The sequence below is a fragment of the Lycorma delicatula genome, chromosome 3, assembly GCF_047948215.1.
Source record: "Lycorma delicatula isolate Av1 chromosome 3, ASM4794821v1, whole genome shotgun sequence".
Lineage (NCBI taxonomy): Eukaryota > Metazoa > Arthropoda > Insecta > Hemiptera > Fulgoridae > Lycorma > Lycorma delicatula.
Window position 1 is genome coordinate 161,518,240 of NC_134457.1, and position 20,353 is coordinate 161,538,592.

General features: G+C 31.8%; 2 protein-coding genes across 4 annotated transcripts in view; both read left to right on the forward strand.

Annotated features, from left to right (window-relative positions):
• Positions 1–20,353, forward strand: part of LOC142322160 (uncharacterized) — a 528,320-nt gene that overhangs the window by 41,716 nt on the left and 466,251 nt on the right. The window lies entirely within an intron of this gene.
• Positions 8,107–8,853, forward strand: LOC142321010 (death-associated inhibitor of apoptosis 1-like). Its single transcript, XM_075359004.1, has 2 exons — positions 8,107–8,377; positions 8,464–8,853. Exons 1-2 carry the CDS (start codon positions 8,170–8,172, stop codon positions 8,466–8,468), a joined length of 213 nt encoding a protein of 70 aa, XP_075215119.1. The 5' UTR covers positions 8,107–8,169; the 3' UTR covers positions 8,469–8,853.

Genomic DNA, 20,353 nt, shown 5'->3' on the forward strand with positions numbered 1-20,353 from the left:
TGTCGGCAGTAACGTTTATTGACAAAGCCGTTTAGATAGAAGGTGAATTGGTCAGAAAAACAAATATTTTTCGTAAACATTGGATTGGCATAAATTAATTGAATCATTTCTTCACAGAATTCAATCTTTCTTTCATCATCATCCTCATTTAGTTCTTATGCAGTTGAATTTTATACGGAAAAAGTTTATTCAGTTTTAATGTAGAGAAACCTTATTTTATTATCAAAATTATTTTGAGAAAATAATGAACTAAAATTTGCTAATAATATTGTATTGATCTTTTAGAGGAAACCAAAAGTTAATTCTGAATGATTTATTACTTAAAGAGGAATTCAGTTTTACAATAAATAATGTAATAATTATTAAGTAAGTGAATAATTATTACATTACTTAATTTAATATCTGTAAAACAAAGATAATGAAGTGTGACAGAAAGGAGGATAGTTAGGTTTTCAATATTCCAATTAAGAAAAATAATACACCAGAAACTGAAGAATATTGTTATTTAGGATTAAAATTAAAAAAAAGATTGAGTGAAATAAGGAAATTAGGACAAACGAGGACATATCTAATGAAGAAAAGACATCTATTAATATCAAATGTAAATCTAGAAATTATAAATAAATTCTTAACAATAATTTATTGGAGGAACGCAACGCAAGGATAGCGGGAGATTTATGTAACCGCTCTACTAATCACAGAGCCTGGACTGTAATTTTTTGCTGCTAGATTTTTCTTATTACCGGATGGATATTGTTTATTTTTGTCGGTTATACATTAGTTTTGTTTATGGTTGGAATTGTAGATTGCGTTCTGATCCTTTCAGACCAGTTTGAAAAACTTTACTTGGGCTGACCTTGCAAGACTAGGAACTTTTGGGCGTCTTTCTCTCGGCACGATTTCCCTTCAGTCCGTACGCTGAAGGCCTGTCGGTGCTAGCGCCTTTCGGCCTAGCAAGAATGCGTCTGATGGGGCCATTGTTGTTGGAGGATGCAATGCACTACCCTCATCATGTGTTGTCGTGAGTGGAGTGTCATGCTTTGTGCTAGCGTAACCTGAAGGTAGGAAAACCAGAAAGGAAAGAAAATAAACTTTTGATATATAGTATTTCAGTAAATAAATAACGATGAGAAATACGTGGCTTCATGATTACAATAATGAGATTTAAAATAAATAGGGGAAGAAAAAATTTGTGGCAGAATTTAAAGAAAAAACGTTTTTAGTGGGCCATTTACGAATATTAAGACATCTAGATTTATTTGAATTGGTAATCAAAAGGGATGTGTAAGGGAAAATAAGTAGTAGAAGATTGGATTATTGAAACTGAAATTATAGGATATAGTAAATATAGCTATTTAGAGATTAATGCAGAAGAGAAAAAAAGAGAATAGTATTCAATCAGTTCAATGGATAGTGATACAAAAAAAAAATTGGTATGTTATTTCTTATGATCGAATTTAACAGAATTATTTTTTATGTATTTTTAATGAATATTAAATATATTCGTTATAATAATATGGCAGAAGAAGTAAGTAGTGTAAAAATGCCGGTTCTGGGACAAGCGTCATCAATGACGTCATCAAAAAAATCAATGGCGTCATCACCCCCCCCCCGCCCCCTCTAACGTCATAAAAAAAAATAATTGACCTTTGACCCGAAAAAAAAAAAAAAAAAAAAAAATGACGTCATCAAAAAAACGTCAGCCATCTTGAAACGATACACAAACAGCGCACTCTGAAAGAAAATAAACTAATATTCATGAACTGCTGTCACTTCTGCCAACATAAGACTTATTAATAATAATTAACCTAAACAATTATTGCCAAAACAAATGTTGGATCATTTCGTGCGCCACCCTATAAGTTTTAAAAAAAGGATAAAATCATAATTAGAAAATTTCAAAGCTACATTTTATAAACTTGTTATTATGGATACACAATGAAATAAATGTAAGTAAAAAATACTTTATTAAATACCGTGTATTTAAAGTACAATTATATCTAATTAATGCATAGTTGTATCGCTAAGGAACACAATTCCATTTAACGTTTGTAAATTTAGCTCCTTTTTACAGATCGAACAACTAGGCTAGAAGTTTCATTTTTAACATTCTCTAAGTAACAATTATATTGAATTTTACTATATATTCAACGCAGACAGTAAGATATGTAACTGTATGTAAATGGAAATTTTTTTGGCTGGTTGGATTTATTTTAACTCCAGAATTTATTACTAGAACTTTCTCCAGCTCAGTAATGAGTTGATAATTAAATTATAACTCAATGCTTTCTGTTTTCTGAATGTTTAGATAAATTGAAAACTTTCAGTCAGTAAGTTTAACCCCACTATGAAACTGCAGAAGATCGAATTTTAAACATTTTTATGCAGCGCCTAAGAACCTATTGTAATCATTAATTGTAAAAATTTTCAGTTTCTAGGGCAATATTTTTTCAAAAATACTGTGGTGAATAACCGAAATAGCCATTTCGCTTTAAATACTTGGTTTTATAATTATGATCTTTCCCCAAATCTGATCTATAAATCTATTTCTTCAAATCTATTTGATGAATATTACAGTATGTGATGAATATTAAATCTACGTGATGAAAAATTAGAAAATAGATACTTTTCGACCTTCACACATTAAAAAGAAAAAAAATTTAAATTTATAATTTGTAGAATTACTGCAGATTAACATTTTTACCTTTAGAATGTAAAAATAATATTTACTTATATGATGAAATAAATCTAAGAAAATATGTTTCCATATGTTGAAATTAAAGGAAGGTCATGGGAAATTAGCTGCAGTGTTTTATTTTATACAACTTCGCGTCGTTAAATAGAATATGTAATTATCAACAGCAAACATTAAAAAATTCAAATACCTCAATATTTCCTGTTATTATTTTTTTCTTTTCTTTTTATAACAAATTTTCAGAATTCTGCTACATTTTTACAATTAAAAAAATAAATTTTTGTTGCACTATAACATATATGATGTGTTGGCCCACGTAAATAATTAAATTCCATTAACGTTTTATTTTTTGACTGAAAAGAAAATCATTGTGGTCAAATATTAATTTATTGAACGTTTGTGGTGGTGGAGATGTTAAAATAAGTCCTTATGTAGTTTGGTGGCTACTTGCTACTTGCAATCATAATGGCTACTCGCAATCATAAAAATTACATTCCGAAAAATATTACCAAAAGCGTAATCCATATAGGACCAATCCTTAGCTTCTTTAAACGAAAGGAAAGCTGAAATTACGTTGAGTTGTATTATGCTATTTAACGATTCATTTCTATTTTTTTATCCGGAAAGTTCTGAGTTCGAATCCTGGTCAGGGTTGTCATGCGATATAGATTAATTTCTATAATAAAAAAAGAAGCAGGGTGGCTATAAATGGATGCAGTCCTTTTATTACCAGAAAAAGATAGAGAGAGTGAAAGAGGGAATAAGTAAGTATTACGGATTTCTATTTCTTTACATGAATGATTCTCTACGTATGCGTATCTATAATATTACTAGTTCAAATCTTAAGAAATAAATTGCATGCAACTTCATGCAACAATTATTTCTGGAAATATAACAATATTTTAACTAAAAAGTAAAAAAAAATTTAATATTTTGTGAATGTGTGCACGCGCGCGCACGTGTTTGTAGTTTTTAATTACATTAATTTTATAATAAAAATATTAAAAATAAACTTTTCTTCAGTTATTTCAGATAAATAATAAATACAAGTATTAACCTGGTAACCCATCAAAGCCAATAAAATCTTATTAGATGCGCTTTCTTTTAACTAATTATAATAAAAATTACACACAAAAAGCAACTAAATTCTACTCTTAGAATCTAAATTAAATCAAAAGAAAGCCAATTGGCTAGAAAGTACAAAATAAACATAAAAACTACTTTTATGTTACTAGTAAGATTAAGAAAAGAAGTATATTATCAAAATCATTATTAATTAAATAAGAACAAACCAGAATTTCTTAAATCAAGATTACAGTTGAATGCTGTAGTCCAAACTTGTAAAAGAATTATTATTTTCTGTATAGTAATTTGATTTTTTGTTTAACATCCAGTAAAATACTTGAATTATTTTTGGTGTAGAACAAAAATTTATAATTTGTTTCTCCAAACAAAACTAAAAGTAAATAGTATGTTAAAATATCACATGTAAAGGGGCCATCCAATGATGGCAATAGTAAACAAAAATAGTAACAAGCAAAAAAACACAGGAAAACAATATTTTCAATGACCATCACCAAGGTTCAGCGCAAAAACCCTTTGCAATCGTCTAACATTGTGACAACGAATTTCTGAACAACCTGTGGATGTCAAATGAGGCACATTTTCATCTCACAGGAAACGTGACAGGCAGAACTATCGTTTTACAGGGCAGACAGCAACCTCGATGAAGTTCATGAACGCTCTTTACATAGCAGCAAGGTAACGGTCATCTCATGGGGTCATCGGACCACACTTTTTCGAACATCTGACTTCCACAGATAGCTCAGAAATTCATTGTCAGAAATTAATTTTTTGACAGAAATTAAAATGGAACTGGTGCATTATTTGTACTTGTAAGGATGAAAATTTAAGTCGAAATGAAGAATTCGGCAAACACTCTCTCGGGACAACCCGAATAAAGATGGTTTTTTACGAATTAAACGCCGTGGGCTCTGTACGATTGAAACGCGTACAAACTCAATATTGTATGGATTATGGGCACTTGTTGGTCGATTTTTCTGATCCATGTTTGCCTTAGGTCCACGTTTTTATCGAGTGTTTTCATGGAACACACCCTACATAGTAATGGCATGGGAACTCCCTCTGTGCACCTTCCAAACTATCGTTGGTTTTGTAAAACATTTTTATGGCGAAAGCACGCTGTTGACCGCTTCACTGCTCCATGATGATTGAATGGTAAGGTTGCCTCTGCATAAAGCAATACAGACTACTGCACATGGCTGCCATTACGTATTTCAAAATTCTCGTTATTTTGTGTCATCCTTAAAGGACCTTGTTAGAGAGAGACAACTGAGAACCCCTACCCATTAGCCAATCCGTATACTTGAATTTCTGGTCAATCTGTTTCTTCTTTTCCAGTACATGATCTGTAGTAAAATGTTTGATAACTGCAATTTAATTGCTTCCGTTTCTTCCACATATTCCACTTTCAGGTAAGCCATCGCTCAAAAAAAACTCTGAAAATAATGTGTAATCATGTTAGATAGGAATTTGTGTAATGAAAATAAAAATCGCTGGAAATGGTTTTCTTTTTTAACTTTAGAGTAAAATAGATGTCTCTCTTATTGGATTAAGTTTATTCAATACTACTTCAGTAGTGTAAAAATGCCGGTTCTGGGACAAGCGTCATCAATGACGTCATCAAAAAAATCAATGACGTCATCACCCCCCGCCCCCTCTGACGTCATAAAAAAAAATAATAATAATTGACCTTTGACCCGAAAAAAAAAAAAAATGACGTCATCAAAAAAAAAATGACATCAAAAAAAAAAAAAAAAATCAAAATGTGCTTACTTCGGCATAAAAAAATGTACACGTGCTTGCTGACTTTGCATTAACCTTGTTTACTAGTTTGAAAGTCAACCGATAATGCATTTGCGTCAATTGGTGATAGCATTGTTATTTTCAAAGTTATCTCAATGATAATGATAGCCGATACATATAAATACCCGCCAAAAATTTAACGGATTCATACTACGTTTTGCTGTTACTGTTACGTTTTGCTGCTACTATTATATTATCATCTTTATCATCTTTATTTAAAGAGGTAAGTGAAATAATATTTAAATGTAAAATTATTCGCTTAAATATAATTCTATTTCATATTTATTTAATAATTATTTTTCCAGCCAATATTTAAATGTAAAATAATTCTGTTCCAGTTTATGTATTTAAAATCAATTCTTGTACATCTAGTTCACAAAATTAAAATAAATAGTAATGCAACTGTTTTCTTTGCAGATTAATTAAAATTAAATAATTCAAAACATATTGGTGCTAAGATTGGAAAACTGGCGTTTTGTATTGGATTATATCAATATTTTCGTCACCTTTATAAAACAGTAAGTTTTTTCTTAGAAGTAATATATTATTACATATTTTTTTATTATTTTTCTTATAAGTTATATATTATTACATATTTTTCGTTATTTTTGTTAGAGTACAATGAAAATATTTCTTTGTAGATGTCCGAAGAAATGTTTCCAGTAAATGATGCGCAATTAGAACATGTTGTTTACGATGTTTTACAAGAAGATGATGAATTAGAGGGAACTCCTAATCAGCGGCTGCAGTTATTAATACCGCGAAGGTTGGTGTATGGGGAAGTCGACGACCAACAACATCATCCTTTATTAGATGACGGCAACGATAACCTCATAGCAGAGGCTGCTGCTGATGTTGAAAATAATGAAAGTGAAGAAAGCACAGTAGTAACAACATCATTCATCCTCGAAAACCGTGTTAGATTTACAAAGGCAAATATTATTTTTTTATTTGATAAAAACAAATATATTTTTAGTTTTACAGAGAAACTAATACGTCTTTCTTTCAATTTCAGTTTCATAATGAACAAGAGGCTTATTTTGGACTTAGGCGTTGTCTAAATGCAAAAGAAGAAGGAGAATATAAAATGAAAATAAATATTGAAAATTTACCGATGAAAGAGGTAATCAACTGTGGAGTAATAATTTGTACAACAAAAAATTCTTTATTAATAAAAGGTGGAGGATTTATGCACAAAATAAAAAATGGTTCTGTTCTACATAAAATGTTAAATAAAGGTTTTGCAAAATCGCAAAGGAAACCTGATAAAAATAGTTTTCCTATTAGACTTAGTGAAACAATTGCTTTAAACGATCGAGAAGCAATAACATGCCAATTTTGTAAAATAAATGTAATTAAATTTGTTACTATTCCATGTGCACATCCATTATGTTTTAGATGTAAGTTATTATATTTTAAAAAAGTACCTGTCGAATGTAATTTATGTAATACTTTAATTGTAGCTTTGAATAAATGTTTCTAAGCTTAATTTAAATTGATTTATTATATTTTCCTTTTTGCAGTCGAATGAATCAGCGATTATAGAAGAAGGAGAATATATTATTTATCCATTTTCCAATAATATATCTAATATATTATTATGTATTGTGAAACATGAAGAAAATGAATTTGACGAAACCCAGGAGGGGGATATTGAAATAAATTCTTTATCAGAAGATGAGATAAAAGAAAAATATATTTGTCAAATTTGCTTTAGTAATTTAATAAAAGTAACTTTTGTTTTGTGTGGTCATTCCGTCTGCAAATTATGTAATGATCGTCTCGAAAGTAAACCTATAGTCGATGAAAAAAATGTCCTTTCTGTAGAAGCCCAATACAATTAGTAATTGAAACAAAAGGTGGAAAAATAGTTTAAATAAAAAATTGAAATGACTGAAGCTATTACATGCTAGTTTTGTTTTTAGTATTAAATAATTGTTTTTAATTCTTATGTTAGTTTAAGTAACACTTTAACTTTAGTATTTAATAAATGTCTTTAACGTTATAGTATATTATATTTCCTTTTTGCAACCAAATGAATCAGTTGTTGTAGAAGAAGTAATCAACAGTCATAGAAGAAGAATATAATTATTCATTCGTGAAAAAGGTATGTTAATAATTTATTGAAAGGAATTTTTTAATTTTTTGTTCCTAATATTTTCTGTTTCTAATATTTTTTTGTTTCTGTTTAAGATTGATGTCGCAGTTGCAAAAAGAGATTCTTAAGAGCTACTGTGAGAGGCTGAACATATTTAAAAAAGAACTAGAAGAAATTGAATTTGATATAAGACTATATGCTGTCAAAAGTGGAATCAGAAAAATAAATCTAGGAGATGTTTGTCCCGTTTGCGGCGCTCAGCAAAAGGATAAACACACTCCCATTCAGAATTATTAAAGAATGTGGATTAAATCGCTTCGATAATGATGGATTCGTTTCATGTAAGGAATGTAATTGGACTATAACCTCTGAAACTAATTTATTTCATTGCGGAATTGCACATAAAACACATGATGAAACTTGTAGTGTTGCTGAAGAATTATTCAATTGTTGTTTATTTTTTAAAGATAGCATAGTTTGTATTGACCTGATGATGAGTACTTTTAGTAATTGGCCAAGGCTTTTTCCAAAGGTTGAATTATTGTTGGAAGCAGGATTTTATTTCACCGGCGTGATGGATTCTGTGGCATGTATCGAATGTGGTCTTGAAATTTTTGAGTGGTTGGATAATGATAACCCGTTTAAGGAGCATCAAAAAGTTTCATATAATTGCAAAATGGTGAAAAATAAAATGAAAGGTGTGTTGTATTTTAGTAAACATTTTTATAAGTTTATCAGTAATATATAAGTATTTGTATAATTATTTTCTATTTGTTTGTTCTAGGTTAATTGCTGACGGAGTGTTGTGGAGAAATAATGGGTTCGTCTTCATCTGAAGAATATTTATCAATGATGGGAGAGAGTTCTTCCAACGAGACAGCTTGCGAATCTGAATCTGATATCACAAGCGATTCATGGATAATAGGATTTGTACCGGGAGGTCGAATAAAATCGATAAATCATTTAATAAATATTTTGAAGAAAACTTTCCCTTTATCAAGATTAGAAGTAATAAAGAAAGGAAAATATTTCGGTAATAAAACAGAAGTAGTAAAAATGAAAATACCGACAGTTATTGAATATGAATTTTTGCGAAACAAATTAATTGAGTGGGAATTTTATCTCGTTTATTATTTGTAAAATAATATGTTATCAAAACCAATGAATAAATAGATTTATAAATTGAAAAGAATTTTATTATTTTATCCTTATTTTTCACCTTAAATATATAAGTTAAAAACATCCAATTTAAATTTAGTTTATAATAAAATGATGAGTGTTAAACAAGGGATAGCAAGAGAGCTTCACAAGCAAGCTCGCAGAAATCTGTCTGTTGAACTTAAGGGTATAGACGATTTGTACCAAGCAGACTTAGTAGAGATGATACAATACTCAAGATTTAATAGGGGATATAAATATATTCTCACAATTATAAATTGTTTTTCAAAATTTGCTTTTGCTTTTCCATTGAAGAGTAAAAACGCAGATGAAGTTGTAATGGTCCTTAAACCCATATTTCATAAACATAAAATGAAGCATTTTCAAACCGATGATGGAAAAGAATGGTTTAATTCAAAATTGAGATCGTTATTACTAAAATTCAATATAAATCATTATTCAACTTTTTCCGATAAAAAGGCATCAATAGTGGAGCGGTTCAATAGAACTCTCAAGACTAATATGTGGCGTAAATTTACCGAACAGGGTGATTACCGATGGGTAAGTATATTGGATGAAATAATTGAAAAATATAACAATAGGGTGCATAGAACTACTGGTTTTAAACCTAAAGATGTTTCTTATAAAAACGAACGCGAAGTGTTGTTAAATATATTAAAGGTTGCAAAAAAACGTCATCAGCATACGACCACGATTAAATTTAATGTTGGTGATCAGGTAAGCATAAGTAAGTATAAAAAGATATTTGCGAAAGGATATCTTCCGAATTGGACTAATGAAGTTTTTACAATTTTCAAGATAAAACAAACACAACCTATAACGTACATTCTTAAAGATGGGAAAGGGGAAGTGTTAAAAGGAAGTTTCTATACGGAAGAACTTAGTAAAACCAAGTACGGCAACGTTTATTTGGTTGAAAAAGTATTAAAAAAACGCGGTGATAAATTATTAGTTCGCTGGTTGGGATTTGATAAGAAGGAGGACTCGTGGATAGATAAAAAGGATTTAATAAAATAAATTACACTTATGTAATTTATTCAGTAGCAGAGATGGATGCTGAAGAACAAGATCGGAAGCTAACAGTAATTAATTTTGACCGTTTAATAGGTGAGGTATCTGATTTAAATTCTATAAAAAGACATAGTCCTCTTCTTCCAGATAATATCAGATGCTTGGTTGTAGGTCCTTCAAATTCTGGTAAGACGAATGCAGTTTTCAATCTTTTATTTGACCCTAGCGGGTTAAGGTTCAGTAACATATATGTTTTTTCTAAATCATTGTACCAGCCTAAATACTTATTTTTAAAAAGTTTGTTGACTGATGTTGAAGGGATAGGTTACTATCCTTATAGTGATAACGATGTTATTGTGGCACCGGAAGAAACGGAACCGAATTCTATAATGATATTCGATGATGTAATATGCGAAAAACAAAATAACATAACAAAATATTTTACTATGGGACGGCATAATAACATTGATGTGTTTTATATGAGTCAAACATATAGTAAAATTCCTAAACAATTGGTCCGAGACAATGCGAATTTTCTCATGGTGTTTCGACAGGATGAAAGAAACCTGAGACATATATATCATGATCATGTTACACCGGATATATCATTTGAAAAGTTTAAAGAAATATGTAATGAGGCTTGGAACCGGATAAAAAATGGATTTTTAGTAATTGATAAGGAGAGAGATTTTGATAAAGGACGGTACAGATTTAATTTGACATCTTTATCGGAAAGCCTGAAAAAAGCATACAAAAGCGCGAAAGAGAGCTTGAAAAGAGCCTGAAAAAGCCTAAAAAAGCCTAAAAAAGCCTACAGGCTAGCGTGCACGCTTATGAAAAAGCCTAAAAAAGCCTACAGGCTAACGTGCGCGCTTATGAAAAAGCCTAAAAAAGCCTACAGGCTAATGTGCGCGCTTATGAAAAAGCCTAAAAAAGCCTACAGGCTAACGTGCGCGCTTATGAAAAAGCCTAAAAAAGCCTACAGGCTAACGTGCGCGCTTATGAAAAAGCCTAAAAAAGCCTACAGGCTAACGTGCACGCTTATGAAAAAGCCTAAAAAAGCCTACAGGCTAACGTGCGCGCTTATGAAAAAGCCTAAAAAAGCCTACAGGCTAACGTGCGCGCTTATGAAAAAGCCTAAAAAAGCCTACAGGCTAACGTGCACGCTTATGAAAAAGCCTAAAAAAGCCTACAGGCTAACGTGCGCGCTTATGAATCAACTTTAAATACTTCAACATACTTAAAGAAAGATAGTGAGTGCATGCAGTCAGATTAAACATAAATGTCTACTATGGAGGATCGTGAGCGTGTCACCGCGGAGATCGCGGAGATCCGCAGGAGTATTAAAAGAAAACATGGCGAATTGGTAAGAGGAAGATTCGAGTCCGATTTAAGACTTCAACAAGATTTCAAACCGCTTACTGAACCTCTGATTAAGATAGCAGAACAGTTCGGTTCTGAAGAGAGAGAAATGGGAAAACGGATAAAAAAAGAAATAGATTCAAAAGAACGTTCACTACCGAAAATCTAAGCTGAAGTGTTGCGTGAAAAAGAGGAGCGAGATTACCGAGATTTTGAAAAGAGGTTTGATATGGGTTCTATATTCGATCAATTAACTGAAGAAGATAGGATGAAACATAGTAAACGTTCTTTAGCAAATGATGAACCAGAACCTGAAATAAAAAGGTCGACTGCAAAATTACATAATAAGATGGATACTTCTAGTCCATTTCCTTTTCAGCTAGCTCAACCATCTGATAGGGTAGATGATGAAATGACCGGTATGAGACGTCGACAAAAGGCTAAAAGATTTCTTTCTTATTCGGCTCACCATCGAGCTGAAAAAGCCGAAGAACAGTCACCTAGGATCGAACAAGAAGAGACTTATGAATCTCAACCCAGCATAGTACAAATGTTGAATACACCCGAAGGGAAAATGCAAATGAGCATGTCTCTCAAGACAAGCATGCGAGAAGGGTTAGCGCAGGAATTTATGCTTGACGCCATCAGAGATGTAGAAAACAACATGGATAACGTTTACGGTGTTCATTTTGAAGGAAACGAACTGAAGATTGGAGATTCATTAATCGATTTCGATAAGGAAAGTAACATCCTGATAAGAGAAGTGAAGTATCCTGCAAGCCGAGGTTTGTTCGAATTACTTTTCTGGAAAAACCCGAAGTTATTCACTGAAGAAGATTTGGAAGAATATAGGAAAATTTGAATCGCAACAAATGCGCACAGAAGAAATAATTCCGCTCTGGAACGGGTAAAGACTAATTCGGGATTTAAGTATGTGGAAGTAATAAGCAAGCTTTTTCCACCGTTCACCTCGAAAAAACGAGGTGAAGGTTTAGTACCATCTGCAATGACTTTGAATGAAAACCATAAAGTCGATTACGTTTATTTTGATGATCCTAACGAAATCTGTGAGAGGCTAAAACTATTGATCGCGTCAAAAAAGGCAGGTAATACCGCACATGATAATGAAATTGTATCGATAGTCGAGGAATTAAAAGAACGAGGACTAATAAAAGGAGAAGGCGCACTGTAAGCAAGTCATTTGAGATCATGCCAGTCAACAGGTTAGGACAGACAGAATTTGGTTCAAGAATCCCGTTTGGGATTACTGAAGAGGGTGATATCGACGCCCGCGAAAAAAAAAATTTGCAATCTAGCATCAGCGGAATATTATGATGATGCTGTTAACATGGACGATTGCATATATTTAATCGAGCAATATGCCTCTGATCACGATTTTTTAGCGTGTGAAGAACAAACACATTTTAAAGTGGTAGATTTCAAAGGAGCTCGTGCCAAAAACGCCGCTCATCCAGATGATGAAAACGATTTGGTGACCATGAGATATGTACGGTTCCTTATTCAACAGAAATTCGATTAGATCATCGCTAAAATAGAAAATATGATAGGAAAAGAAATAGAAAATCCTTTAAGAAGTAAAATACTAATGACCCCATTGTTCGTCAGCGATTAGAGGAAAGTATTTCTCGATTGAAAAGCGAGGTTCAGAAAGATGCGGTAACTCAAACTGAAAAAGAATCTGATTTAAATACGGATGCATTGACCGAAGACTTTTAGTTGGGGATAAAATGAAGAGCACGAACAAGTGTAACGTTAGTTGTAAAACAGGAAACGGATTGATAAGTTCGATCGAAAGTCTTCCGGGTAAAACTTTCGGTATTGCACGTAACGTAGTAGGAACAGTTCTCAATCGGGCTGTAGATCTTCTTCCTTTCGAGGCTCACATACCCGGTTACCAATATTGCGGACCCGGAACAAAACTAAAACAAAGATTGGAAAGAGGCGATCTTGGTATAAATCCACTCGATAAAGCTTGTAAGGCGCATGATATAGCGTATAGTATCTACAACGATTCTCGGCGAAGAGCACAAGCTGATAAAGAGTTAGCGGAAAGAGCTTGGCAAAGGGTATCCGCGCCCGATTCCAGCATTGCAGAGAAGGCTGCTGCGTGGGCTGTAACAAACGCTATGAAAATAAAGAGTAAATTCGGCGGAAGATTGAAGAAAGCTTCAGTCAGAGGTGTGCGAAAAAAAACTATAAGAAAAAAGGGGAAAGGTGCTTATCTTGAACCGTACCGATCTAAAACCGGATGCGGCGTAAAAAAACGCCGGTCTGCAGGTCGCAGTCGTCGTCGTCGTCGTCAAGGCAGAAAAAAGCATTAAATTTACTACGCAAACTCCCCATTCATCCTTTATCAGATGTGGAGTTAATACGGTTTGCGCGAAAAATTAATTTACCCCACTTCAGAGGTGTTTTCATGCGCGATACTTTACCAGCTAGAATAAATAAATTCGAATCGGGAATAGTGAACTTGGACAGTGTCCTCAATCCGGGTACGCATTGGGTTTGTTATAAAAAACGTAACGCGAACGTGTTTTATTTTGACAGTTACGGTAATTTACAGCCACCTAAAGAGCTAGTCCAATATCTTAAATCCAACAAAGAGAAAGTCAACATCCAGTATAATTTAGACCGCAGACAGGATTTTAATTCAGTTGTTTGCGGGCATCTATGTTTAAAGTTTCTGATATGTTCTGCCTAAACGGAAAATCTTCTATACTGTCTGCAGATTTTTTCCCTCCGATAGAACTCGGCGATGCCGCGTGGGAAATCGGCCTGATTGATTTTATGTCATATAATAACATTCAAAATGTAGAAAAAGAAAAAAATAATATGTTTTATTACGGTTACCATGGCAGTAAATCGATAAAGCTTCCGCCGGGGATGTATGAGATTGATGATTTGAAAATTAAATTGAAACATGGGATGGGCAACTGCGATGAATCGAACGCGACTGACAATGATAAAGGTAAACAACGAAATCGCAATAAAAATGATGCAAAATGTTTGATTAAAATCTTAATCGAACCTACGACGATGCACTCGCGTTTATTTTGTACTGAAATAGTAAATTTTACAAAACCACATTCTATCCGTACTCTTTTGGGATTTGATGAAATGGTCCTACCAGCAAACTTCTGGCATACATCTCAGAAACCTGTTAGTATTTCATCTGTAAATGCAATACGTATAAGTTGTAACATCGCCCGCGGTTCATTTGTAGGCGGAGAAGAAGGTCATATCATTCACGAATTCTATCCCAGAGTTGGACGGGGATATAAGATAATTGAAGTACCGCACAGTGTCATTTATCTTCCGGTCAACACCAAGTCTATACGGAATATAACTGTGCACGTTTATAATCAAAATTCAGAACTGATAAGTTTCGGTGGTGAAGAAGTGACGGTGAGACTGCATTTAAGACGAAGAAACGATGGTGCTGATTTTCGTTGATAATGCAGAATATAAATTCCCTCCCATAGTCCCGTTAACGACTAGTCAACCTGCGAAGCTTAAACGGCTAACACGAGAAAACGTACGATTTTTGGAATCTTTAGGTTTTAAAGTATTACAACAATGAGCGGACAGATAATAGACGTTGATACTGCGAACGCGGTATTTGATGAAAGCATTACGGGTAAAGAATTTCATACTCACTATCCTTATGCATCAACTACATTTAATAATAGTGATGAAATAAGAATTCCTGTCCAGCAACAGGATGTATACACGCTTCCGTGCGAAAGTTATTTACTCATCAACGGAACGTATAGTGATGCTAATGGAGTTTCAGATTCAACACTAAAACTATGCAACAATTTTGGCGCGTTTCTTTTCGATGAAATTCGTTATGAAATTGCAGGACAGGAGGTGGATAGGGTGAGAAATGTGGGGATAACTTCAACGATGAAAAATGCTCTATCACTGAGAAACTTCGAAAAAGATTCAATTTTTATGCATGGTTGGTCATCGGACGGTGTTGAAGATATCCAACCGGTCAACGGTGTATATATCGATGGTGAATCGGCAAAGTTTAAGGTATTACTTCCGCTGAAGATGCTCTTGGGCTTTTTTGAAGATTATAATAAGATACTGCTAAACGTTAAACAGGAACTCATTCTGCTTTGGGCTTCCACTAATAATAATGCTTTTGTCGTTCCAGCTGGAAAAACATTTACCTTCATAATAACGAAAATTAGTTGGAAAATACCATATGTTAACGTATCGGATGAAAAACGGTTATCACTTCTTAGACTGGTAGATAAGGATGAACCAATTTTGATGATGTTCCGAAAGTGGAACTTGTACGAATACCCAACTCTACCTATCAGTAAAGATGTAATTTGGACAGTTAAAACAACAACGCAGGTGGAAAAACCTCATTATGTTATCATTGGATTTCAAACATCGAGAAAAGGAGACGCAACAAAAAGAGCTTCGAATTTTGATACCATTTCACTTAATAACATACGCTTGTATCTGAATTCAGTATATTATCCTTATGAACACATTCAAGGAGATAGCATTATATTATACGAAATGTTTAAGAGTTTCTATAGATCTTATTATAACAGGAATTCAGCGGCTGCGTTAATTACCCCATCCAAGTACTATGCTATGCCATTAATCTTTATAGATTGTTCAAAACAAAACGATACTTTGAAAACTGGCGCGGTCGATATTAAAATCGAGATACAAACTTCTACCAACATTCCCGACAACACAACAGCCTATTGTTTGATGATAAGTGATTGCATAATGCAATATTCTCCTTTAACTGGCACAGTCAAAAACGTTTCCTAACCAGTTTAGTCTGTTAGTCGGTAAAGTCAACATGTCTGTCTTTATATCAGACTTTACTTTTTTCGTTTACCCAACGCTGATGTCTACATTAAAGAATTAGTTTTAATTTCTTTGGATGGGCTCCGATTCGAGCAATATCTATTCAAGCCACCTTTTGACTACTATGATATTTCATCTCAAACTACAAGAGTTGCAATACAAAACTTTCAGAAACAAATCGGATTCAATTGGAATTCGGGTTTTATTGAACACTTGAGGTTATCAACCATTTTTGAAAATTTAGCACCAATGTGTACTATATATGTAAAGTGCAAAGAAAAGAAAAAAGTGTTAGAACAAATACTAAACAATAAACGGAATATAATAACAGACCTTGACGGTTACGATTGTCCTCCGATCGATTTATTCGGTTCTTCAATAAACAAAGTATGCCCTTTTGGTGAAAAACATAATTGCGCTATGAAAAAGGCTATATGGTTACACATGTGGTGGAGTGAACAAAGTAAATTTTATTATATGTTGGAAACGGTGGGAAATGCTATAGAAAAAGCAAAAGAGTGTTATTTAAACAGTCCCGGACGTAACGTTCTACGTCACCTTCCTAAGCAGGTTATTATCGACCTTTACGGAAGGTATGTTCCGCCTAAAATTTATGAGGATCTACCCAACTACATGCAACAAGATCCAGACATCAAGATTCTTCAACTGTTTCCTGAAGATGAAAAAGACTGGAGTGAAGAATAATAAATTTTAATTTGAAATAAAATTGTATTTAAAATTTAACATCAAATAAAATATGTATTTGTATTTTGATTATTAAAGAACAATAAATAACTTAAAAAAGAAATAGTTGTTTTTATTTTAGGTTTAATTATCCCTTCTCCTCTAAACAATAAGATTTTGGAATGTATTTAAATGAAATGTTCCATTTGTTACGTTCAGTCTTTAAAACAGTGCAATAAGATGATTATCATATACTTCATAACGTTTTTTATCACAACAATTTCTATAAATGCAGATGAATTTGATTCTAATAAATTTCTATTGGACTATGGATATCTCAAAGGAGATAATGCAAGCTTAACTGATGAAAAAGCAGTAAAAGATGCCGTAAAACTGTTTCAAGAATCTTTTCATCTTCCGGTTAATGGGGAGTTAAATAGTAAGACCATCGCTTTAATGCGTGAGCCTCGATGCGGTGTACCAGATATATTACCGTATGTAGTTTCAAGAATCATATGGAGAAAACCAGAACTGAAATGGCACTACCAACGAGCAACGGCTGAAAAGATGAAATTAGCTAACATTGCTTTTGATGAATGGGCAAAGCACACATCGTTAAGTTTCAAACATGATTATTACGGATATGATATCCTAATTTCTGACAAATATGGTATCCACACATGTGCCAAAAACGATAAAGTTCGATGCTCGAGCAAATTTGATGGACCTGGAGGTGTTTTGGCGCATGCGTTTTCTCCTAACACTGCTAACACACCCATAGAAATTCACATTGATGAAGAGGAGAATTGGAATTTTGATCCTGAAGGTAAAGAGGAAAAAGACAAAACCAACCTTCTGAGCACGTTGATGCATGAGATTGGTCACGCCTTGGGTGTTCACCATTCTTTCAATAAAGATGCTCTCATGTACCCTTTACTAAACAAACGTTCAAATTTAAGCGAAGACGATATATTAGCCATTCAGTCGCTTTACGGCAGTAAAGCGATGACAACTACTGCTAAACCTGTTCAAACGACTAAATCTACTACTGTTCCTAAGTCTTCAGAGGTTATTACCGACGTGTGCGCAATAAAAGAAGATGATGAGAATAAAATTCATTACTTGCTAGTAAATGGTAAAGTTTATGTAATATTCAAAAAACAGTTATGGATAATAAATATTGCGAACAGCAGTAAATATGATAGCAAAAATTATTATAGACCACTTGAAATTACTGAACGATTAAAGTTTCTTTCTTTAGATACATTCAAAGGAATAGATGCGATGTACCAGAGACCGAACGGAGAAATAGTATTAATTGAAAATCATAAATTGTTTATGTTCAATCTTAATACTCAACAGTTGGTCATAGGCTATCCTAGGAATGTATGTTCACACTTTAACATCGGTCATCCTTGTACGATTAATGGTATCGTAAATACATATACTGGAAAAACTTATGTGATTTATAATGAAGATTTTGTGGGGGAGATAAATGAATGTTCATTCACTGTTGCTCGAACAGATCTTGTATCCAATCTGTTTCCTGGAATACCGGCAGATATAGATGGGGTTACTCGTTTTAACAACGGACTACTTTATTTTTTTAAGAATGGAAATTATTATGAGTATAATGAATTCTTCCAAAAAGTAATCAGATTTGGAACTAAAGATCATGAGCTTTTTGGTTTGCTATGTTACAGTAACAATATCTTAAAACAGTTCACTGAATTTATCAGTAAATTTCATGTTTATCCTAAAAAAGAAGTTTAAAAGGAATTGTGTGAATTTAGGATAAAGAAAGAATTATCGATAAGTTCATGTAAAAATTATATTTTTGATTGAAATTTGTAATCAAATTTTATTTAATAAATTAATTCAGAAAAATGTATTGTAACTTATTTTAATAAAAATAACTACCTTTTATCCTTTTTATAATTAGTTTTTAATGATAAAAAAGGTTGAAATAAAATAAAAACTGAAATAAACTTTGAAAAATTATTTATTTTTACAAAACATTTACTTTTGACTATAAAAAATGCTGGATACATTTTATTAAATATAATAAAATACTAAATACATCTTTATTTAATATAATAAAATAATACATACATTAATTTAATTGAAACAATAAATATCTATTTAAAATATTAAATACATTTTAATTGATTATAATAAAATAAAACATACATTAATTTAATTGAATATAATAAAATAATAAATATATTTTAATTGAATATATTAAAATACTAAATACATTTTATATTGATTATAATAAAATAAAACATACATTAATTTAATTAAAACAATAAATATTTATTTAAAATATTATTGATAAAATTACCAATTTTTACTATATAATATAGAATTATATTGTTTACTAAATAAATAACTAAACCATTTATTCGATCTTTCTGTAAGAAAGTGAATCTTTACGGAATTATTATGTTTTTTATTAATTAAAATTGATACAATGTTATTGAGAGTTTCTGTTGTTAAAACAGAAAATATATAATTTTCTTCTTCATCATCAATATTTAAATTTTTAGTCAAATGAACACAAAGATAGTTATCAACCATTTCTTTAACTGAAAGATATGTAAGTGAGAAAAAATTATTTAGTAAACAATAATAACATATATTCGGATCGATTACATTCTTATAATTAAACCTGCTGTATACATTAACTTTAAAATCTAATTCATTTTCGTCTAGTATTAAAAATAAATGCCTTAATTCATCTGTAACCTCTATTAAGCCACTAGTTATTGCTTGAACCACACTTAATGTTGAACATGCTACTAATGAAAGCGGTTTGGTTACTCTAATGCTATAATAACAAGATTTTTTGTACATTTTTAACTGAAAAGAAAAAACAAAATTGAAAATAATTTAATGATTAAATAAACGTTTAAGTTCTAAAGGAATATCAACATGCCCCCAAGGTAAAGTTAATATGTTATTAACTGCAACACGTTTATCATCATAACTGCTTAATGCTAATTTGTTTACTGTCACAGTTTCAACTAAGTGTTTTTTTGATCGAATCAGTTTCATTTGAACATAAAGGTCTTTGCTATCGTCACTTGCTTTCAATAAACAGTTTCTGTAATGGTTGATATTTAATTTGTTTTTTACTACATTCTTTTTTATTCCTTTAGCTTTTTTCGTAATCCCCTTTGTAGTTGTAAAAGTATATAATTTTGCTCTTAATCCGATAAATTCTTTTATAGGAATGCCGTTACATTCATCCTTAAATTTACCTAAAACTTTTTTATTTTTAATTGAAAAAAGAGGATGTGAAACAGGAAAATCAGACGTATCAAAATACTCAATAAAACTTTCATCTTGTAAATCTTGGTAAAAATCATGAGTCTCTATTTCATAAAAAAAGCTATCGGTATCCATATAAAGAAGATTAATCTTAGATCTATATTTTTTCTTCATTATATTATAATGAAAATTATACATTAGTGTCTTACTAAGTTCTAACACTTAAATTTATATAAACACATTTAAATTTATATAGCTTTTTAACCAAGGAGATTGAATAAATTGCAGTATTTTATGTACTT

Excerpts from the sequence above, each read along its gene's own strand:
- LOC142321010 (XM_075359004.1), top strand. The coding sequence starts at position 8,170 with ATGATGAGTACTTTTAGTAATTGGCCAAGGCTTTTTCCAAAGGTTGAA.